Here is a 23771-nt window from a genome sequence, read left to right as displayed (position 1 = left end):
GACAGTGTGGTCTAAAAGCTCATTTGCCCCAACTCCTAAAGCTATTTAATCTCAAGAAGTCACAAAACAGATGTGGGGAGAAAAAGGCAATCAGGAAGTAGCCAGTATAAATGTTCAGTCTACTATCCTCAACATTAAATGTAGGATTAAAATCAGATGCTGTGGGAGTGATAAATACCAAATGCAAGATGGCAGCTTCTACAGGGAAGAGAGAATAGGATCAGGGAGCTCAATTGTATTTATTTATTTTTTGGCTGTGCCACTTGCCTTGCAGAATTTTTCCTGACCCAGAACTGAACCCGGGTCACCACAGTGAAAGCCCAGAATCCTAACCACTAGGCCACCATGAAAGTACTGCAATTGTGTTTTTCATATAATTTTTTCTTAAACTGAGTAATAGGTTCATAGGTCTTCATTATATATAGTCTATGCTTTTTTTGTGTGCCTGAAATATTGCATAATTTTTTTTAATATTGCATAATTAAAACAAAAATCTGAGGTTGGAAAAGACCAACTTTTGCAAGGCTGTCTGATGAGGGGATTCTCAGTTGCCAGTTAAGGAGCCAACAAAGAACAAAGGTGAGTAGAATACTGCCGGCCGTACGGGAAAAAGGCATCCTTCGATGCCTCTGCCATTTGACCTCACAGAGATGGTTTCTGAACTCAGAGGTCGCTTCTGGAAAATAGGCCCTAGAGAAAGAGCGCAATTCTCAGGTGGAGGAGGGAAGGCTATTTGTGATTCCTCTTCTCCAACCTGTCACGGGCTTAGGCAAGGGCAGTATGGGCAGACTTGGCCTTGGGAATGTGGGAACTATTGAGACTGTAGAAAAACTAGCCTTGTAGATTGTTGCTGTTGGAAACAGCTAGGGAGTGGGATCCATTAAGATTAAAATGTTCAAAAATGACACAGTATTATAGTGATTTGGTATTAAAAGAAAATTAATATCAAAAAAATTAATAACCCTATCCTCCAAAAAAGAAACTATACCCCACTTGGATTTTTAATGCAAGCCATTTCACTCCTGAGGCCTGGGAAGCAATCAGGGTAAGCCCAGCCTTTGGCAGAACCTAACCTACTTTTCTCCTTCCCAAGCCTTTGCAGGGGATCTCTCAAGTCATCTAGGGGAAGACCAAATTTAGAGAGGTTTAGTCCATTTCTCCATCAAGGTGTTCCCCTGGAGAAGGAAATAGCAACCCACTCCAGTATTCTTGCCTGGAAAATCTCATGGACAGAGGAGCCAGGTGGGCTAAAGTTCATGGGATTGCAAAGAGTCGACACCACTTAGTGACTAAACAACAACAAAGTATTGCCAATGGGTCAGAGGTGGGTGGGTCATGGCAGAGCACAGAATTCAGGATGGCTGGTCTGGGAGCATTCAAACTCTGAAAAGCCAAGGGGCTAAGGCTGTACTTCTAAACATTCTTCTGTCCCCAGTACATCTGAAGGACAGATACATACCCATCAGTAGTAATAATTTTCTATCTAGTGGTTTTCTCTGTAGAGTGAGGAAGAGGGAGGTAGCTTTCAGGATGGTGCCTCCACCCAGGGCTCTTGCCCACCATGCGGGTCTCAGCTCACTTGTCAATTCAGAGAGGACTTCCTGATCTCCTAACATGGTCACCCTCCCTGCACTGTTATTCTCCTTCATGGCCCTTTGTTTATCTTCTTAATAGGCCTATTCACACTCTGTAATTCTTTTTATTGAACTTGCATATTTGTCTGTTTCTACCACTAGAACTTGGGCTTCTCTGGAGGCTCAGTGCTAAAGAATCTGCCTGCAGTGTTAGAGACGAAGAAGACCTGGGTTCGATCCCTTGGTCAGGAAGATCCCCTGGAGTGGGGCGTGGCAACCCACTCCAGTATTCTTGCCTGGAGAATCCCATGGACAGAGAAGCCTGGCAGTCTAAGCCTGGCAGTTGCGAAGAGTCGGATGTGACTGAAGCGACTAAGCACGCACGCACCACTAGAACTTAAGTCCCATGAAGGAGGGATGGTACATATCTTGCTCTCTGTGGAATCTCCAGGGCCCACTACCATGCTGGGTATTTTGGAGAGGGTTAATAAATATTCATGGAACAACTCTGTGTGTAATAAATGAGGAAAGAAACACAAGTGGTCAGATACAACTTATTTTCCACAGTTCAGTTCAGTTCAGTTCAGTCAGTCAGTCGTGTCTGACTCTTTGCGACCCCATGAATCGCAGCACGCCAGGCCTCCCTGTCCATCACCAACTCCTGGAGTTCACCCAGACTCACGTCCATCGAGGCAGTGATGCCATCCAGCCATCTCATCCTCTGTCGTCCCCTTCTCCTCTTGCCCTCAATCCCTCCCAGCATCAGAGTCTTTTCCAATGAGTCAACTCTTCACATGAGGTGGCCAAAATACTGGAGTTTCAGCTTTAGCATCATTCCTTCCAAAGAAATCCCAGGGCTGATCTCCTTCAGAATGGACTGGTTGGATCTCCTTGCAGTCCAAGGGACTCTCAAGAGTCTTCTCCAACACCACAGTTCAAAAGCATCAATTCTTCGGCGCTCAGCCTTCTTCACAGTCCAACTCTCACTGGTCCAACTCTCAGTGGTCCATACGTGACCACTGGAAAAACCATAGCCTTGACTAGACGGACCTTTGTTGGCAAAGTAATGTCTCTGCTTTTGAATATGCTATCTAGGTTGGTCATAACTTTCCTTCCAAGGAGTAAGCGTCTTTTAATGTCATGGCTGCAGTCACCATCTGCAGTGATTTTGGAACCCCAAAAAATAAAGTCTGACACTGTTTCCACTGTTTCCCCATCTATTTCCCATGAAGTGATGGGACCAGATGCCATGATCTTCGTTTTCTGAATGTTGAGCTTTAAGCCAACTTTTTCACTCTCCACTTTCACTTTCATCAAGAGCCTTTTTAGTTCCTCTTCACTTTCTGCCATAAGGGTGGTGTCATCTGCATAGCTGAGGTTATTGATATTTCTCCTGGCAATCTTGATTCCAGCTTGTGCTTCTTCCAGTCCAGCATTTCTCATGATGTACTCTGCATATAAGTTAAATAAGCAGGGTGACAATATACAGCCTTGACGTACTCCTTTTCCTATTTGGAACCAGTCTGTTGTTCCATGTCCAGTTCTAACTGTTGCTTCCTGACCTGCATACAAATTTCTCAAGAGGCAGATCAGGTGGTCTGGTATTCCCATCTCTTGAAGAATTTTCCACAGTTTATTGTGATCCGCACAGTCAAAGGCTTTGGCATAGTCAATAAAGCAGAAATAGATGTTTTTCTGTAACTCTCTTGCTTTTTCCATGATCCAGCAGATGTTGGCAATTTGATCTCTGGTTCCTCTGCCTCTTCTAAAACCAGTTTGAACATCTGGAAGTTCATGGTTCACGTATTGTTGAAGCCTGGCTTGGAGAATTTTGAGCATTACTTTACTAGCATGTGAGATGAGTGCAATTGTGTGGTAGTTTGAGCATTCTTTGGCATTGCCTTTCTTTGGGATTGGAATGAAAACTGACCTTTTCCAGTCCTGTGGCCACTGCTGAGTTTTCCAAATTTGCTGGCATATTGAGTGCAGCACTTTCACAGCATCATCTTTCAGGATTTGAAATAGCTCAACTGGAATTCCATCACCTCCACTAGCTTTGTTCATAGTGATGCTTTCTAAGGCCCACCTGACTTCACATTCCAGGATGTCTGGCTCTAGGTCAGTGATCACATCATCATGATTATCTGGGTCATGAAGATCTTTTTTGTACAGTTCTGTGTATTCTTGCCACCTCTTCTTAATGTCTTCTGCTTCTGTTAGGTCCATACCATTTCTGTCCTTTATTGAGCCCATCTTTGCATGAAATGTTCCCTTGGTATCTCTGATTTTCTTGAAGAGATCTCTAGTCTTTCCCATTCTGTTGTTTTCCTCTATTTCTTTGCATTGATCGCTGAGGAAGGCTTTCTTATCTCTCCTTGCTATTCTTTGGAACTCTGCATTCAGATGCTTATATCTTTCCTTTTCTCCTTTGCTTTTCACTTCTCTTCTTTTCACAGCTATTTGTAAGGCCTCCCCAGACAGCCGTTTTGCTTTTTTGCATTTCTTTTCCATGGGGATGGTCTTGATCCCTGTCTCCTGTACAATGTCATGAACCTCATTCCATAGTTCATCAGGCACTCTATCTATCAGATCTAGGCCCTTAAATCTATTTCTCACTTCCACTGTATAATCATAAGGGATTTGATTTAGGTCATACCTGAATGGTCTAGTGGTTGTCCCTACTTTCTTCAATTTAAGTCTGAATTTGGTAATAAGGAGTTCATGATCTGAGCCACAGTCAGCTCCTGGTCTTATGTTTGCTGACTGTATAGAGCCTCTCCATCTTTGGCTGCAAAGAACATAATCAATCTGATTTCTGTGTTGACCATCTGGTGATGTCCAAATGGTCACCTCTTCCATATAAATGTGTTTTTGGTAAATTTCTTGGGATTTTGACAAGGATCTCTGTCACTTTGGGGTTCTTTTTTTTTTTTTTTTTTTGTAGCTCTTCTTTCTCTGTTTTTGGAAATGATGATAGCAATCATATGTCTCCATGACTCTGACACCTCTTCCACTCTCAGTGGTCCCTTAACAAGCACCTACAGTGGTTTGGGGTCTGACAGATAACCTTCTTAGAATAACAGCACAGGGATTAAAGCAGTGGTTCTCAAACTTGAGCAGGCATCAGTATCAGCTGGGAGGCTTGTTAAAATAAAGATTGCTGGTCCCAATCCCAGGGCCTCCAATCCCACAGGTCTGGGGTAGGGTCCAAGAATCTGTATTTGCAACAAGTCCACAGGTGATGCGATGCTGCTGGCCCAGGGGCCCCTGTCTGAGAATCACTGGACTGGAGGACCCAAACAGCAGAAGCAACCAGCTCAGGGTCATGTCCAGCTGGGATGACAGCTAGCAAGCCAAGGGCAGAAGTACTGGGTCAATGACTGAAATGATGAGCCATGAACTAACCGCCCTATGCTCCACTGAATCCACACTTTCACTTTACAGACAGGACAACTGAAGCCCAGGGAAGATGCAATGTGCCCAAGCCTGGGACTAAGTGGATGGCAGGACTGGAGCTGGAAGTCGGGGCTCCTGACTTGCGATGCAGTGCTCTTTTCAACACAGGGCCACAGTCTTCTCAGGATGGTTTTGAGTTGAGTGAAGCTGAGAGTTACAAGCAGAAATAGGGTCCATTGCTGCCTGATCACTGACTGAAGCTTTGGAAAGTTTTTCTGGGGCTTCTCTGTCATTGGCACCAGCATCCTTGCTGAGAGGACCCCGTCCACTTCAAGTTCAGTTTAGTTCAGTTCAGTTCAGTTCAGTCACTCAGTCGTGTCTGACTCTTTGCAACCCCATGGACTGCTGCACGCCAGGCCTCCCTGTTCATCACCAACTCCTGGAGTTTAAACTCATGTCCATTGAGTTGGTGATGCCATCCAACCATCTCATCCTCTGTCATCCCCTTCTCCTCCTGCCTTCAGTCTTTCCCAGCATCAGGGTCTTTTCCAGTGAGTCAGTTTTTTGTATCAGGTGGCCAAAGTATTGGAGTTTCAGCTTCAGCATCACTTCAGCCTCCACTTCAGGTGGAGGCTCCCAAAAGACTGGTGTTGCACGGCCTTGGTAAGCACTTGAAATTACAGAGTCTCATTTAGGTAATTTTGTTTCCAGGGCTTCCCAAATGATGTCAGTGACTAACAGAGTTGTCTCCTATCTCCAGAAATCAAGGTATCACTAAACAGAATGCACGGTATTTCTGGAGGAGATAGCTTTTATGAGGGGCTATTTGAGGAGGGCATCACTTGACTTGGGGCTACCTGACCATCACGGGTCATATTTTAACAGCGTTGAACTTGCTGTCATCAGTGCTTCATGAGGCTGGCTGCTACATGCAGCAGGGGGCCTTGCGGGATGGCTGGGAGTGCAAAGTCTCAAGACCATACCCGGGCCCCTGGAGGGAGGTGACTGGTGGAGGGAATCGTGGGAACTGGATTTCTCAGGACTTCAATCCTGCTCAGACACTCACCATAGAGATAAGGTCATATTTGTAATTCCTACTTGTATGGGACTTTACATTTTTAAGTTCCAAATTTTATGAGACAAAACTCAACATGATTATAAACCAACGTATAGTCACATTTTGGGGAATTAATAGTATGCTAGGAATTATATTTCTTCTGAGGAAAGTGAAGTATGAGAGGGAAGAATAAAGGAGGAGATGGGGACAACAGAGGACAAGATGGTTGGATGGCATCACCGACTCAATGGACATGAGTTTGAGCAGGCTCTGGGAGCTGGCGAAAGACAGGTGGTGTGCTTCATTCCATGGCGTCACAAAGAGTCGGACATGACTGAGCGACTGAACAACAAGCCCCACGGATTCCAAAAGAATATTTTGGAATCAAGATACGATGTCTTAATTCAGCACTGGATACCCTCAGCTCCTCGTTACTCTTGTCTGGGCAATGCCTCCATATTTCCGTGTTTCACATGTTCCTACACATCTGTCAACCCCTCCATGTGTGTTGCCTGGGACACCATGTTTTCTCTTGCCGGGGGGAGAGGAGGCTCTCCACACAATGGATTTCAGGACACCAACAACACTTTACCAAATAGCCAACCGTTCAGAAACATCACTAGTGTTTTATTTTTTCCCTGCTCATCTTTGCAGCTGATTATCACTATAATTGGGAAGAACTGGGATAAATTCAAGAAGTGGGTGAGATTAAAGAAGAGTGCCTTGGCCACACAGCTCTCAAGGAGGCTATGAAGGATGCTAATCACTGGTCACACCTCCTCAAGTACATTATAATGAGTGCCCTTGGTGCTGCTAGCAAATATGCCCTTGGTAAGGAAATAAAATTGAGAAATAAAGAGATGAGCTACTCCTTTTTCAAAATTTGGGAGGTTCAAAGATAAGTACGAGAGAATAAACCAAACAGCAACAGGGGTTCTTCAAGAGAGGGTGGAAGTGGTGAAGTGGGGGAGCATTCGTGTTTCCCACCGACGTGTATGTGTGCTTAGCTGCTCAGTCGTATCTGACACTTTGTGATCCTATGGACTGTAGCCTGCCAGGCTCCTCTGTTCATGGAATTCTCCCAGCAAGAACACTGGAGTGGGTAACCATTCCCTTCTCCAGGGGATCTTCCAAACCCAAGATTGAACCCAGTTCTCCTGCATTGCAGGCAGATTCTTTACCATCTGAGCCAGCAGAGAAGCTCCTTCCTGTTTTCCACTGATACATTTCTGTATTGTTTGTCACAAAGGGCAGGTGCATGTACTGTGTGGGTGTGCAGTAAATATTTATGAATTAGGAATTTTGAGACATAAAAACTATACATGCATGCGTGCTAAGTTACTTCAGTTGTGTCCAATTCTTTGTGACACTATGGACTGTAGCCCTCCAGGCTACTCTGTCCATGGGATTCTCCAGGCAAGAAGACTGGAGTGGGTTGCCATGCTGTCCTCCAGGGGATCTTCCTGACCCAGGGATCAAACCCACATCTCCAACGGCTTCTGCACTGCAGGCAGATTCTTTACTGCTGAGACATGAGGGAAGCCTAAAAACTATACATGGTATAACCCTAATCTTAGATAAAATATAGAAAATATATCTCAAAATGTGATACTCTACCAATACTAGTTTTCTCTGTGATTTTAGGTGATATTTTGCTTATATCTTTTGTTCATTTCTGCATTTTTAAAATGTTTATCAGAAATGTGTATGACTTTTATCTTTTGCCTTTTACAAGTTACACATGGAGTTCATGGATTCTTCAGCAACAAGCATGATTGTACACGGATAATAGGTAGATTACAATGTAGATGTCTCCTTTGGCCCATTCTCTGCCACATCCTGCCCGACACTTCCACTAACCTGCCCATGGCGACTCCTGCCAACAATGTGGGGGGCAGCCGCTCAGCCTCCCTCCTCGACTTTACATTGCCATGTTCAGGAATCATGAGGTGTCGCTGCCTCAGAGAAACCTTCTGTTTGGCCAGTGGGTAAAATCTACTCCTTATGCTGTGTTACTATCTTGTTTACTTTCCCCAGAGCTCTTGGAATTGTCAGTAGGACTGTGTTTATGCTTGTTTATTTTCTTGCTTAGTTTGTCTCAGCCCAGCAGATTGTAGCTCCATGAAGAAGGGACCTTGCCTTGTTCATCAATGTATCCCCAACGCCTCAAATAGTACACAGTCAGAGGTCAGTAAACATTTGTTGAATCAAGGAATGAATGAATATACATAGAAATCTTTGCCTACAGAAACAACTAGGCTTATACTGTATTGCCCCACAAATTGTTTTTTCCTCGGTAAGTACTACGTTGTGGAAATCTTTCCATGCCAGTAAATAAAGATCTACCTCATTTCTTTCAATGGCATCATACGATTTCATTATTCACTCAGTCAATGAATAATTCACATATTCAACCAAATATTTACTCTGTGTCCTCTATATGTACTATCCTAGGCTCTGAGGATACAGCAGTGAAGAAAAATGGAAGAAGTCCCTGTTCTAGTGGGGGCAACAGATAAAAACTGAATAAATGAAATCCATGTGTTAAGAAGATCAACAAACAGTGTAGAAGGGCAGTGGGTGAGAGATATTTTAGTTAAGGGACCGGAAAGTCCTCCCTGAGCAGAGATGCCAATCAAGAGAGGGTGTGACCCAGGAGACGTCTGGGACGAGCATCCCTGCAGTGGGAGTAGCAGGCTTCCTGCAGACGAGGAAGCAGGAGGCCAGTGGCTAGTGTGGAGCCGAGGGTGGAGCAGAGGATGGCCTTATTACACAGGCCCTAGCAGGCTGCAGTGAGGACCTTGGGCTTCATCTGAGTGGGATAGGAAGCCAGTGAGTTGTGAGCAAAGGGAGCGGATGGCTTACCATGTTTGGATGCTCTATGAAAACTAGAAGAGAGGGCAAGAGAGGAAGCAGGCAGAAGAGCAGGAGGCTCTGCAGAATCCAGGTGGGAGATGGTGGGACTGGTGTCGATGGACTAGAGTGGTGGTGGTGGAAGCACTGAGAAGCGTGCGAGTCAGGGGTATGTTTTGAAACAGTGTCATCGGAATGTGCTGATGGATTAGATGGCGTGTGAGAGACAGGAGGTATTAAGGATGTTTCCAAGTCTGGCCTCAGCAACTGGACAGGTGATACTGCCGTTTACCAACAGGAACAGTGTACACACACTCTCATCGAGTAAATACTCAACTGTTGAGTGATAGTATTTCAGATATTTCTCTACGTTAATCATGCACTTGTAAAACCTAACATTCTTTTTCAAGTGGGACAACAGGGAATAGAAACATGCACATAATATGGCATTCTGAATGTGCTAACAAAGTACCTCAGCTTTAACTGAACGAAAATGAAAACCTCATTCCTCACCCTGATCATGGGATTAAAATTTGAATGATTCCAAGCAGATTTAAGCAGCTTGATTGTTTCTCTATCTTTATGGCTAGCTGCAAAGAAAATTCTGAAATACACCGGAGAGAATATGTCAGTCAAGTCTTTCAGTGATAAGAGACTCGCTGTGCAAATCCACGGAGAGGTGTGCCTGAGGGAAAGGCTGTGTTCCTGGTGAAGGGGAAGCTCATTGACAAACATCAAGGTGGGGTAGCAGGACCCGGCATCTCGCAACACTACTTACCTCTTGTTCTTCAAGGACCAGCAAGTCCTGTCAAATGAAGTTCAAAAAGTCAAGTCCAGGATTAATGGTGATCATTTTATGTTGACTTTTTGTGAAAGCCAAGCTTCATCTTCTGTCACTAACACCACTTTTCTCCACCTCAAAATATTCCATTTTTAAGCTAAAGTTTACTTATACTGTGTACTTTTTGGATCCAGTGATTTGTCAGAACTCTTTTCCCTATGCTGGAAGCTGGTTGCTCAAGCTTCCTAAGAGAAACCTACAGACACCTGATTACAACAGGGGAACTACTGCTGGTAAGTTTTACACATGCATGCATACACACACACACACACACACACACACGGACACACACAGAGGATAGAAGGGAAGCTCATGAGTGAAAGGGAGAGTATGACAGTGTCTTTGGTGAAAACAGGCATAGAGGTATGACATAAATAGGCAGAAGGTTGCTATATCTCGTTTTCAGATATTCCTCTGCAGGATGATTCTACTGGCTGCCTGCTGCCTCCCGGACAGAACCCAGCCAGGCTGCCTCTCCAACCTCTTCCCATGTCACCCCGCCTGGCAGGCCGGCTCCTTGAAGCTCAGCTCTGACACACAACTGTCACACTGTTAGTGACGGCTGCATTTATGAGTTTCAAGGGGAGAATTTAGAAGCGAAATTGATTGCAACTGCGAGACAAAAGTCTAGCTGCCATTCTTCTGATGGACCATTACCTTGATTATGACTCTAAACATTTTTCTCCCAAGGCAGACTGATTTCCTTTAACAGTAAGTCCTAAGAAAACAGGACAGCTTTCTGGATGCCTGCTATCCTCTGAATTTCTGAAAATGACAGACTCCCAGCCTCCATCTTAGTCAGTTCCCATCGGACTCTCAGGTGGGAAGTTCTGCATGATGAGAACCACTGGTGATTCTGGTTGGGATCCTAGGCTAAGAATCACTGATAATTTGCCATTTCTAACACTGTGGGCACATTATACAATTATGAAGCACAAAGTTCTGAGTTACCTTTTGTATCTCAGGGTGAAAAATTTCCCTGGGGCCTTTCTCGAATTTGTCCAGATTCATGGCACTGCAATAGAATGGACAGAGTGAGCTGCAGTGTGGTGGAAACTTAAATAATGTGGAGCCAGTCTTAGGTCCTCAGAAAAGCCAAGTATTATACCCTAGAAGATCATAGCTGGATTTCTAGAGGGGCCAAAGGAGGTAGGAGCCAACAAGGAGCGATCAGTGAAGGAACATATCTGAGTAACCAACCTCAGAGGCTGCCCCTGAGCACACTCACAGAGAGAAGGGAGAAGTGGGGAGCACCTGCTGTAGGCAACCCTGGCTAATCTCCATGATTCTTACCTTTATTTACCAAAAAAAGAGATCCATTGACATTTACATAGTAATGAATGATAAGATGAAATGTAATTAAGATGACCTGACATGTCTTTCTTCCTTTGGTAATTCCTCTCTCACTAAGGACAAAAGGTTGTTCTTAACAAGATTATTCTTTTATGTTTTGCTTTGACCAAGCAACTTGAATTTCCTTGAGCTAAGTTCCTCTAGGACAAAACAAGGTAATTGAACAAAATGATCCCTGACCTCTTCAGCAAGAATCCTCATATCTGTAAATGAAAGGTAAAGCTAATAGCTATATTTACAGAGCATTTACTATATGCCAGGCACCCTGCTAAATATTTCACGTGGATTATCTCATCCAATCTCTATGAGGCAAGTACTATTTTATCCTCACGTTGAGGATGAGGATATTGAGGCACAGTAGTTAAAGAACTAGTTAAGGATAACAAAGCTGTTAAGTCATGAAGCCAAAATTTGAACTCAGCTTATCTGACCCAATAGTATGTATATTTTAATTTTTAAGTTTTCAAGTTGATGACTGTAACAGAGAATATCTTTTTTTCCATTGGCAGCAACTGTAGAAATTTTAATCTTTGCAACTTTAAAATACTTTCTCGCTGCAGCTTGCTGTGGCTATGAGTGGTGGGCCGAAAAGTGAAGGTCTCCTCAGATAACTAAATGAAATTAAAATTCATTGAAATCCCCAGTCTTTAAATATACAGAAGAAAGGAGCTGGAGAAACATCATTTTAGAAGAAGAAAATAAAAGGATTTTCAGAAATTTAGGCCAATATAATTCAAAGTATGACTCTTAAAGTTCAGATTTAGAAGCAGCAAGATACTTCAGTGCTCAACAAAAAGGTTAACCTCTCCATGGAGTCATTCTTAGCTCGGGCTTCAGACTGGCCAGGAGAAAAACCAGGGGGCCTACAGCAGAGGGGAGATGGTCTGCAATTCAAAGACAAAATCAAGCTTGAAAACAAGATACAAATGTTTTATTTGTTAATCTCAGGACCCTTTCATCAGCCAGTTGCAATCACTAATGGACAGTCAAGTTCATCACTGTAAGAGACATGCTGCCAAGTAACAGTAATAGGTGGGAACATGGAAAATGCCATCTCTGACCACCACCTGGTTGCAGATGAATAGAGACTAAACTACCAGGCCACCGGGATAAGCTCTCAGAGTCACACAGGACTAGTGTGTGACATTAGTGGTTGACAGCCCAAGCCCTGGAGTCACACGGATCTAGGTTTAAATCCCAGAGCTGTGGTCTACCAGCTGTGAGATCTCTGTAAAATCCCTTCACCTCTCTGAAGCTCCAATTCCTCCTATGTAGAGTAGTGGTAGTAGGTGGTAATAATAGATCTACTTTATGGAGCCGGCTTAAAGATTTCCTGACAATGCTTGTAAAACATTCAGCACAGTGCCTGACAAACAGAAGCTGCTGTTACTGTAACATCTTAGCTGGTGACAAAGCACCAGGCTGACCTGAGTGGCCACATTGCCAAGGGGAGGCTGACACCCAACATGGGGGAAAGAACAGAGGGAGGTGGAAAGGTGGGGGCATGAGAAGCAGCTGAGTGCCGAGAAGTGAGCAGTTCCTTCCATTCATTTAGCTTTCTGTTTGGTGAAGAAAAAGCACGTTCTTCTCTGAGAAGCATTTGCTGACATCTGAGTTTCTATTTCCAACAAGAAAAATGAAAGGAAAAAATATTTCTTGATTTTCTTTACAAAATCAAAGTATTTGCACACGTGCAGGGAAGAAACAGGCAACATATGCAGGACGGAAATGCTTGACAGCAAATTTCAGAACCAGCCAGACCTGGACTTGAGCCTCAGTTCCACTACACAGCAGCTGTGGCTTTGTCCTCTTAGGCCTCCATTTCCTCACCAAAAAATGGGATAATAGTACTACCTGCCCTACAGGGTTACTGTGACTACTGAATTAGGTACTGTGTGCCAAGTGCTTAGCAAAATGTTTAGTATATAGCCAAGGCCCACGGAAATAGCAAGCTGACATCAGAAAGCTCATAGGATAAAACCCATTTATGATTGCCTGCTGTTGGGTTTCTGCTCACACATACTCACCTTAAGATGGACTTCACAGAAAGTGTTTTCGTGGGGCTGTAGGGAAGGCATATTTTCTGAGTACCCTAGAAAGTCAAAACAGCAAACCAGTGAGAAGCTTGGCAATTTCCATCCCTGGAAGAGTCTTACCTCGTCACATAAAAGAAACCCATGACTAGTCTTGTTCATGTTTCTTTAAGAGGCACATATATGAATAAATGTATCCTACGTTGGAAAAATTCTTAATCAGGCTCAACAGCACAGGCTCAACAACACCCCCCATCCTTCCAACCCCTAGGCATTTACGCTTTAAGCATCTGGACTGCTGGTCTCAGGTGTCTCTGGCATTGTGATGAGCAGATGAGCTGCCTAAACCAGAGAAGGGGTTTGGTCTCTGAGCCAAGAACTGGATCAGCCTCAAAGATCAGAATAAGAAAACAGTCTCTATGTGTTCAATAGGACGCAAATATGATTCCTCCAGGTCAAAAACTTTTCAAACTAGAAATCATCTGGCGCTTTCCAAGTTTTCATAATGTATACTTTGATATTTTTCTGTGTTTACTTATTTAAAGTCTGTTTCTTCCTCTCTGAATGAGTACCCAATGTGACTATCTCATAGAAAGTACTCAGTCAATACTGGCTGAAGGAAAGGGACTAAAGGAAGGCTTGCCTGAATGATTCAGTCCCATGTCTAAGCACTCAGGACAGACAAGACTAGCCTCTTTATAATCTCCCAAAAGTGGCAGCCACGCGGCACTGGAGCAGTGAGTGACCGAGAGGAGATACCCAACGTCCAAGGTCAGGAGTGAAGGCCATGAGGAGATACCCCACGTCCAAGGTAAGGAGCAGCAGCTGTGCTTTGCTGGAGCAGCCATGAAGAGCTAACCCATGTCCAAGGTAAGAGAAACCCCAGTACTGAGAGAGGGCATCAGAGGGCAGACAGACTGAAACCACAATCACAGAAAACTAGCCAATCTGATCACATGGACCATAGCCTTGTCTAACTCAATGAAACTAAGCCATGCCATGTAGGGCCACCCAAGACGGACAGGTCATGGTGGAGAGGTCTGACAAAATGTGGCCCACTGGAGAAGGGAATGGCAAACCACTTCAGTATTCTTGCCTTGAGAATCCCATGAACAGTATGAAAAAGCAAAAAGATAGGTCACTGAAAGATGAACTCCCTAGGTCGGTAGGTGCCCAATATGCTACTGGAGATCAATGGAGAAATAACTCCAGAAAGAATGAAAGGATGGAGCCAAAGCAAAAACAACACCCAGTTGTGGATGTGGCTGGCGATAGAAGCAAGGTCCGATGCTGTAAACAGCAATATTGCATAGGAACCTGGAATGTTAGGTCCATGAATCAAGGCAAATTGGAAGTGGTCAAACAAGAGATGGCAAGAGTGAACGTCAACATTCTAGGAATCAACAAACTAAAATGGACTGGAATGGGTGAATTTAACTCAGATAACCATTGTATCTACTACTGTGGGCAGGAATCCCTTAGAAGAAATGGAGTAGCCATCATGGTCAACAAAAGAGTCCAAAACACAGTACTTGGATGCAATCTCAAAAATGACAGAATGATCTCTGTTTGTTTCCAAGGCAAACCATTCAATATCATGGTAATCCAAGTCTATGCCCTGACCAGTAATGCTGAAGAAGCTGAAGTTGAACGGTTCTATGAAGACCTATAAGACCGTTTAGAACTAACACCCAAAAAAGATGTCCTTTTCATTACAGGGGACTGGAATGCAAAAGTAGGAAGTCAAGAAATACCTGGAGCAACAGGCAAATTTGGCCCTGGAATACAGAATGAAGCAGGGCAAAGGCTAATAGACTTTTGTCAAGAGAACGCACTGGTCATAGCAAACACCCTCTTCCAACAACACAAGAGACGACTCTATACATGGACATCAACAGATGGCCAACACTGAAATCAGATTGATTATATTCTTTGCAGCCAAAGATGGAGAAGCTCTATACAGTCAGCAAAAACAAGACCAGGAGCTGACTGTGGCTCAGATCATGAACTCCTTATTACCAAATTCAGACTTAAATTGAAGAAAGCAGGGAGAACCACTAGACCATTCAGGTATGACCTAAATCAAATCCCTTATGATTATACAGTTGTCATGAAGTCACTCAGTCATGTCCAACTCTTTATGACCCCATGCACTGTAGCCATCAGGAATTTTCTGGGCAAGAGTACTGCAGTGGGTTGCCATTTCCTTCTCCAGGGGATCTTCCCAACCCAGGGATCGAACCCAGGTCTCCTGCATTGCAGGCAGATGCTTTACCATCTGAGCCACTAGGGAATAGCTACAGACGATTATACAGTAGAAGTGAGAAATAGATTTAAGGGACTAGATCTGATAGACAGAGTGCCTGATGAACTATGGATGGAGGTTCGTGACACTGCACAGGAGACAGGGATCAAGATCATCCCCAAGAAAAAAAAATGCAAAAAAGCAAAATGGCTGTCTGAGGAAGCCTTACAAATAGCTATGAAAAGAAGAGAAGTGAAAAGCAAAGGAGAAAAGGAAAGATATACCCGTTTGAATGCAGCATTCCAAAGAATAGCAAAGAGAGATAAGAAAGCCTTCCTCAGTGGTCAGTGCAAAGAAATAGAGGAAAATAATAGAATGGGAAAGACTGGAGATCTCTTCAAGAAAATTAGAGATACCAAGGGAACATTTCATGCAAAGATGGGCTCAGTAAAGGACAGAAATGGCATGGACCTAACAGAAGCAGAAGATATTAAGAAGAGGTGGCAAGAATACACAGAAGAACTGTACAAAAAAGATCTTCACGACCCAGATAATCACGATGGTGTGATCACTCACCTAGAGCCAGACATCCTGGAATGTGAAGTCAAGGGCCTTAGGAAGCATCACTACGAACAAAGCTAGTAGAGGTGATAGAATTCCAGTTGAGCTATTCCAAATCCCGAAAGATGATGCTGTGAAAGTGCTGCACTCAATATGCCAGCAAATTTGGAAAATTCAGCAGTGGCCACAGGACTGGAAAACGTCAGCTTTCATTCCAATCCCAAAGAAAGGCAATGCCAAAGAACACTCAAAATACTGTACAATTGCACTCATCTCACACACTAGCAAAGTAATGCTTCAAAATTCTCCAAGCCAGCCTTCAACAATACGTGAACCGTGAACTTCTAGATGTTCAAGCTGGTTTTAGAAGAGGCAGAGGAACCAGAGATCAAATTGCCAACGTCCGCTGGATCATGGAAAAAGCAAGAGAGTTCCAGAAAAACATCTATTTCTGCTTTATTGACTATGCCAAAGCCTTTGACTGTGTGGATCACAATAAACTGTGGAAAATCCTGAAAGAGATTGGAATACCAGACCACCTGACTTGCCTCTTGAGAAATGTGTATGCAGGTCAGGAAGCAACAGTTAGAACTGGACATGGAACAACAGACTGGTTCCAAATCGGGAAAGGAGTACGTCAAGGCTGTATATTGTCACTCTGCTTATTTAATGTATATGCACAGTACTTCATGAGAAATGCTGGGCTGGAAGAAGCACAAGCTGAAATCAAGATTGCCAGGAGAAATATCAATAACCTCAGATATGCAGATGACACCACCCTTACGGCAGAAAGTGAAGAAGAACTAAAGAGCCTCTTGATGAAAGTGAAAGAGGAGAGAGAAAAAGTTGGCTTAAAGCTCAACATTCAGAAAACTAAGATCATGGCATCTGGTCCCATCATTTCATGGGAAATAGATGGGGAAACAGTGGAAACAGTGTCAAGACTTTATTTTTTGGACTCCAAAATCACTGCAGATGGTGACTGCAGCCATGAAATTAAAAGACACTTACTCCTTGAAAGGGAAGTTATGACCAACCTAGACAGCATATTAAGAAGCAGAGACATTAGTTTGCCAACAAAGGTCTGTCTAGTCAAGGTTATGATTTTTCAGTAGTCATGTATGGATGTGAGAGTTGGACTGTGAAGAAAGCTGAGCGCCAAAGAATTGATGCTTTTGAACTGTGGTGTTGGAGAAGACTCTTGAGAGTCCCTTGGATTGCAAGGAGATCCAACCAGTCCATCCTAAAGGAGATGAGTCCTGGGTGTTCATTGGAAGGACGATATTGAAGCTGAAACTCCAACTTTGGCTACCTGATGCAAAGAGCTGACTCATTTGAAAAGACCCTGATGCTGGGAAAGATTGAGGGCGGGAGGAGAAGGGGATGACAGAGGATGAGATGGTTGGATGGCATTGCCAACTCAATGGACATGAGTTTGAGTGAACTCTGGAAGTTGGTGATGGACAGGGAGACCTGGCGTGCTGTAGTCCATTGGGTCAGAAAGAGTCAGACATGACTGAGTGACTAAACTGCACTGAACTGAACAGATTTATAATCTGCAAAGGATTTATACTACACGTTTATTTAGCAAAAGAGATTATGACGTGGTCCATATGTAAAATTCCCTTTTTAACTCTAAAAGAATCCGCCTGTCAGTGCAGGAGATGCAGGAGACATGGCTTCCATCCCTGGGTCAAGAAGATCCCCTGGGGGAGGAAATGGCAACCCACTCCAATATTCTTGCCTGGAGAATCCCATGGATAGAGGAGCCTGGTGGGCTATAGTCCACGGGGTTCACAGAGTCAGGCATGATTAAAGTGACCAAGTGTACAGCACCATGGAATAGGGAGGGAGGATTCAGCCCAGCCTGGATGCTGGTAACATCACCATAAGCTGCCAACACAGATATAAAGCCCAGGGCTCATGGGATTGTGCCTCTGTACTTTTCTTCATGACAAAGAGGTAAAGCTCTTCTTCCCCATCACCTTTGTTTTGTGGCTTTCCGGGGTCACTCCAAGAAAAAACACCTTCCAGTCTATGTTTTCAGTGGAATTAACAAACGCACGGGAGAGTCAAGTACAAGTGCATATCCGGCTATACTAAGTGAGCACAGGAGGATACATGCATGCGTGTCAACATCAATCCATTTACCTAGCCTGGGTGTGTGTGTGTGTGTGTGTGTGTGTGTGTATGTGTGTGATGTCAAGAAGGACATTGCAGTGATTATCTCTGAGTACTTGAATTTTGATCCTCTCCTGTTTTACTTGCTGTATTGTCTGGATGGAATTTTTACAAGGGTGAATCATTTTTTTCCTTTGCATTTAGAAGGAAGACATTCAGAGATGCGTGAGACAGTTTCGAGCAGGGTTTAAACATTTAGCTGTGTTTCTGTTTAACTGGAGAATGTGAGCTCAAGGGAAGAGGGAGGGAGCACTGAGTCACCTGCATCTTTGGATTCCCCACAGCCTCCAGCACTGGCTCTGGGCCAGCAGGGGCTCAGTAACTCACCCCCATGCTGACATCCTGCTTTGAAATGTTCAGCTCCTCACTGCTTTGCAGTGGGCAGCGAACACCTACCCAGCCCTGCAAGATTCAGGGCTGAGAGAAGAGTTCTGGATTTGGGCGCTGGCACTACTCAGAGGGGGTTGAATGCTCCTTCTGCCCATCCTAACTCCACAGTGGTCCCAGGTCTCAATCCCACCTCCCTGACTTCTCTCACCATCCAAGAGTCGTCCCAGAAGGCTCCTGTTCCTTCTGACTGCCCCCCGCCCCTCCCTCTACTCTCTACGTGGCCAGTTCCCTTGCATCCTCTGGGTCTCTTGAACATCAGCTCCTCAGGAGACGTCCCTGGACGAGCTTGCTTTGGCAGCCTCCCATATCATTCTCTGTCTTCATTTCCTTTAAGCGCTTACACAACTTATAAGGTAATCTAGACACTATCTTTGGAAATTAAAATAAGCAAAACTTTCCCTTGCATGTGCCCTACTCTTCCTCCGCAGAACCTGGCAACCGTCCAGAAAGTGAAGGGACAGTTACTTCCTGAGGGAAGAAGACCGGATTGAGAAACTCTCATTCCAGACAGAGGCAGCGGCAGTGTGGCACGACCCCTGGCTCCTGAAAGGGAGGTGGAAGGAAGGCAGAAGGAAGACAGGCAAGCTGAGGGGTTAGGCCCTGGGGCCCTGGGTGCCTGCCTCCTGAGGACAGACCTGGATGGGGGTGGGGTGGAGGGGCCGCAAGGACATCAAGGTAAGGCCTGGAGGCACCTGGACTAGCAAACTTCCCAGACATGGCCTTCCAGAGGATGTTCAGGTAGAACCTGTTTGAACACCCTGAGGGGTAGCTTCAGGCATGGCTGGTCAACAAGATTAGATATTGGAGATAAGGCTCAGGCCCCTCCCCTTCTGGCCCCAGGCCGAGAGGCTGGAGCACTTCCAGCAACTGGCAGAGACCTGGGATCAGGTCAGAGGCTTCCTGCATTTGGTGACTTCACTACAAGGAGCCAGTGGCCAGGACAAGGACTTCACGGACAGGCGTTCTCCAATGACCCCCTAAAAGCCAGGAGATTAGTTACATCTCAGAGGTTGCTCTTCTACAACAGAGACCAGAAAGAACCCAGAGGGTCCTGGGTGGACCTCCGGCCACTGTGAGGTCTCAGAAACCCTCTCTTATTGCACCCAAATATCACCTTCAAGAGGAACAGGGTTAGTGGACAGAAATCCGAAAGGCTGATTTTGTCCAGAAGAGATAGTCATCCAAGGAGAACGTTTAAGCCAGAAGAGACTGGAATACTGTAGTAGGCAAGCATAAAATAAGTCAGTGGAGGAGGGCAGAAAACAGCGTTTTTCTGCAGAAGATAAGAGGCTTTGGATGAAGGCACCCTCACTTCTCAGTAGGGAGCTAAGGAGAAAGATGATCATGCACGCTCTTGGGGAAAACTGGCACATGTCCCCCAGCACTATCTTATAAAACTGTCATTCAAACTTGGTTCAAGAGCAGCCATGCTGACGGCGAAACTAACCCCGATTGCACTGGCATCGGGGGAGTGGTAAGGCCAAAATTCTGCAGGAAATAATTCATGAGTAAGATCTAACTTTATTTTATATCAGATTTTTACCTTAAACCTGCTTAAAATTTTCTGAAACATAGATGTTTATATAAATAGCAGCAACAGAGTACACTGGTTAAGCTGGACTTCGTTAGTCATTAATCATGTCATTAATCATCCCATTAATGTATTCAACAGATATTTTTTGAGCTCCTCCTATGTACCAGGCACTGGGCTTGCTGCTAGGGATACTGAGGACCAAGCAGTTAAGTCCCCTCCTTTCATGGAGATCACAGTCTAGGGAGAGTGACAGCACGGGTCAAAGAATGACATCTAGGATTAACTGGGCACAGTGATGACAGCTCAGCATGAGCCCTGGGTTCTGCCTGGTCTGCCACCTACTGGCATGTAGCCTTGGCCATGTTGGTTAAGCTCCCTAAACTGTAATAACACCTACGTATTCGGAGGACTTAGCTAGCATATGGCAAGTGCTCAGTAAGTGTTAGATTTCACTGTTATTACTATTACTATTTTTAATCATCACAAGAAGTTCCTAGCCACAGTTTACTCTGTAGTGGTTACTGGAAATCCTTTTTGGGCTTTTGAAGTTGCTACTTTATTGCTCTCTATGTATGCATGTGTGCAAAAGTGCGTATATGTATATAAAAATTGCTGTTCTTTTAAGTTTCTGTTATGTCTTTTCTAAAAAGATCTACATAGCAATTTAGATATCCTATGTAGCTGAGACAAAAATCAGCATGTGATTATTTAAATACTGGATTTCAACAAAGGTACCCATCAAGTGGGAATACCAAATAAGAGAACTAACATTTTCTAAGTGCGGTTTGTTTTATTGTTTGTTAAATTATATGCTGTACTCACCAATCCAAGAATAAAATGTTTTAACCTTCAGGCATCTAACCAGTTTAAGATTTGATGGCTTGGGACACTGGGTAAATTTTCAAGATCTCACTTAATGTAGTCTTGTTAGTACTCATCATTCTGTCAGCTACATCCCAGAACTTTCCCTACTTTACAAAGAAGAAAGTGGAGGCTCAGAGGGCATGAGAAATCTTCTCAAATCCAACCCAGATGAACTTGTTATTGAGTTTTGTTTTTTTTTTTAACCCTACTTTGCTTAACTCCAATGCTTTGCTCTTTCCAGGGTCCATATTATCTCTAAAAATTTCTCTGAGAAGCAAAGAAAAAAAGACCAAGAGAAGCAGAAAAGGTAGAAGATGAAAGACAGAGGTCAAATCTAAGAATTACTAGAAAAAAAAAATCAAAACAGGAAAGAAGCAACATTAATGAACATAAAAAAACTTTCCTGTGTTAAAGAAGACCTGTGCCTTGAGTTGAAAGAGTCTGCTTTCAGCTCAGTGTCCAGAGCCCACCGTGGGCAGCAGGTATTTGTTAAATCTCAGGTTGCTTTTCTACCTCGTGATATTGATGAAAGGAGCTAAGCCTCTAAGAAATCCTAGGAGCACAGCTGATTCAGTGGTTGAGATTGGCTGGTGGAAACAGGGGTCCCCTAGGGACTGGGCCCGTGTAACAGTATTATACTCCACTAAATTTTATTTCTTTTAGTTGAAGGTGAGTCAGCTTATCACTTTCAGTACCAGTAACAGCAAAGGTTAACACAGTCCTGTATTCCCAGAGGGCAGAGACTGAGGGGGAGGTACATGTCTGCTTAGTGGCTTATGTAGGAAAAGCTGATATTCAACTCAGAGCATGAAGGTCTCTCCTGCGAACAGAATAATCCTCAATAGGCCCTCTCAAAAATCCTCGTAGGAAAAAAGCCAACAACGACACTGATTAAACTCTGGAGTGGTGCTGAAACTCCAGGTGCAGGTCAGACACTCACTGTTTTCCTCCAAAGGATCGCACGGTATTGAGGGACACGCTGATTGTTTTGGTCAGAGAGGGTCACGGACAGGAAGAAGGGGCTCTTCTCGGCATCGTTTCCAATGTAGTTCTGATGGACTGGAAAAGAGGAGGATTCAGAATGTGAAAACGCAGCTGGCTCCTCTGGGCACTGGGAGCAGTGGGCACTGCAGGTGGAAGCCAGCCCTTCCCACAGGATCAGAGAATGGTAATCTCCAGCCCAGCTCAGGACAGAACCTGGCGACTCTATCCTAATCATGCTTTCCAGGTATGGGCTCAGGAATGAACATGTGACCCGATTCTGGCTAGTGAGACAAGGGAAGAAGTGTGTCAAGGGGTTTCTGAGAAGTCTTCCTCACTGCTGAAGATGGCCTTCCCTTTTCCCTTGGAGATGGTGGTGTCTAGAAATGATGCCTGGAATTACTGCAACCATCTTGTAACTCTGGGGAGGGCCAGCACAGACAACATCACTGAGCCTCTGACTCCAGCAACCCCAGAGCCTGCCCTATCTCTGGCCTCTTGCTCTCTCCCTTGAAATTTAAGCCAGTTGAGGCAACTGAAGGCATCCAAACTGATGGCACCACTTTTCTCAGAAGTTCTCACTACTCCAGGCAAAGGCTTTCAAGTAATTGGGAAGATAGCAACTCTCCCTCCATTTCTTTCTTTATAAAGAGATATGTCTTGCCAAATATATGAACTTAGAATAATACAGTGTCTGATTTTTAAAAAGATATCATTTGGGTCCAATCAAATAGCTCAAGTATCACATCTTCTACAAATAAATCAATAAAAATAAATTAACGAGTTAGCCTGACAAGCAATTTCTTCAACTCATTTCTAATCCTGCCATAGTGATTACTCTTCCATTCTCACTACCATCTGTTGCTAACCATGCTCCTGTTTTCATCTTTCCATGTATCATCACGTGAGTCCTTCATGTCAAAATGTACACCACTATTCATGACAGAGTTCTTGGTATGTGCCAGGCACCAGGCTTACTGTGCCTCATTGATACTTCTGTTCAAACCTCCTAGGCATATACATATTAGTAACATCTTTGCTTTAAAGATAAGGAGATTAAGACTCAGAGAAGTGGGAGTAACTGGTATAGGGTCCTATATGGATAATACCAGACCCAGGAATCAGTCTGTAGTCCCAAGGGCAGGGATCATAACTACCTTTGCCAGAGCACAGTGTCTGGCACATGGCAGGTGACAAATAAACCCTGGTCACCAGAACCTATAGCATAATGCCTCTCTGTTCTGTATTGGCCCTGGAGCTCAGGGAATCGTTTCTCTCCTCATTACCTTGAATCAAGTGTTCAAGACCCACTGCAGACTGAGTACAGGCTTTGTTGAGTCTAAAGTTTTTTGTGCCCTGCAAATTTTTCTCATCTTGCAAATCACTTATTCAGACTACTTAATCCTCTGTAACTCCCCAGGGTCAAAAACAACTGGCAAAAAATTAAATTAAAAAATTAAAAATATAAGTAATAAATTTAAAACTGAGAAAATTTGCTAGGGCTGAGACTTGGAATTGAATCCTCAAATCTATAGAGGTTACAACTGACCTTGAAATGAAGTGCCCTAACCTCAGTATCCTCTAATCCAGTAAGTTTCACATATACAGGGTACCAGAAATTACACTGGCACTAATTTCCATTCTGAATATCTTTTCTTCCCAACCACTGGAATGGCATAATTACCTTGTCCTAAAAAATACTTGAAATACCATCTGGTGTGGTATTCTGGGTTCTCTAAGTGCACGTCTGTCCTTCGCCAAGTACCTGGCAGAGCAGTTGCATTCTGTAATGGAACAAAGTTATGCCATTAAGAGACTTAGAAAGTAAACAAGGTAGCAATGAACCAGATGCCAAAGAAGCAGAAAAGTCACTGTTAAAAGCTTACGAACAGGGCTGTAACCACATGT

The 23771-nt window shown here is 44.0% G+C and overlaps 1 protein-coding gene across 4 annotated transcripts in view; it reads right to left on the bottom strand.

Moving 5' to 3' along the window:
* The window catches only part of GARNL3 (GTPase activating Rap/RanGAP domain like 3), a 164890-nt gene that overhangs the window by 52483 nt on the left and 88636 nt on the right, over positions 1-23771 (bottom strand). For all 4 annotated transcript variants that reach the window (XM_027556312.1, XM_027556314.1, XM_027556313.1 and 1 more), the window contains 5 exons: positions 23548-23647; positions 21823-21941; positions 13102-13166; positions 10673-10736; positions 9659-9685 (listed from right to left, as the gene is read on the bottom strand). In XM_027556312.1, the coding sequence (XP_027412113.1) occupies positions 9659-9685; positions 10673-10736; positions 13102-13166; positions 21823-21941; positions 23548-23647 (375 nt within the window). The remainder of the gene's footprint in view (positions 1-9658; positions 9686-10672; positions 10737-13101; positions 13167-21822; positions 21942-23547; positions 23648-23771) is intronic.

Source organism: Bos indicus x Bos taurus, chromosome 11, assembly GCF_003369695.1.
Source record: "Bos indicus x Bos taurus breed Angus x Brahman F1 hybrid chromosome 11, Bos_hybrid_MaternalHap_v2.0, whole genome shotgun sequence".
Taxonomy (NCBI): domain Eukaryota; kingdom Metazoa; phylum Chordata; class Mammalia; order Artiodactyla; family Bovidae; genus Bos; species Bos indicus x Bos taurus.
The sequence above is the reverse complement of the archived record's forward strand: the minus strand, read 5'-3'. Positions and strand labels throughout refer to the sequence as shown.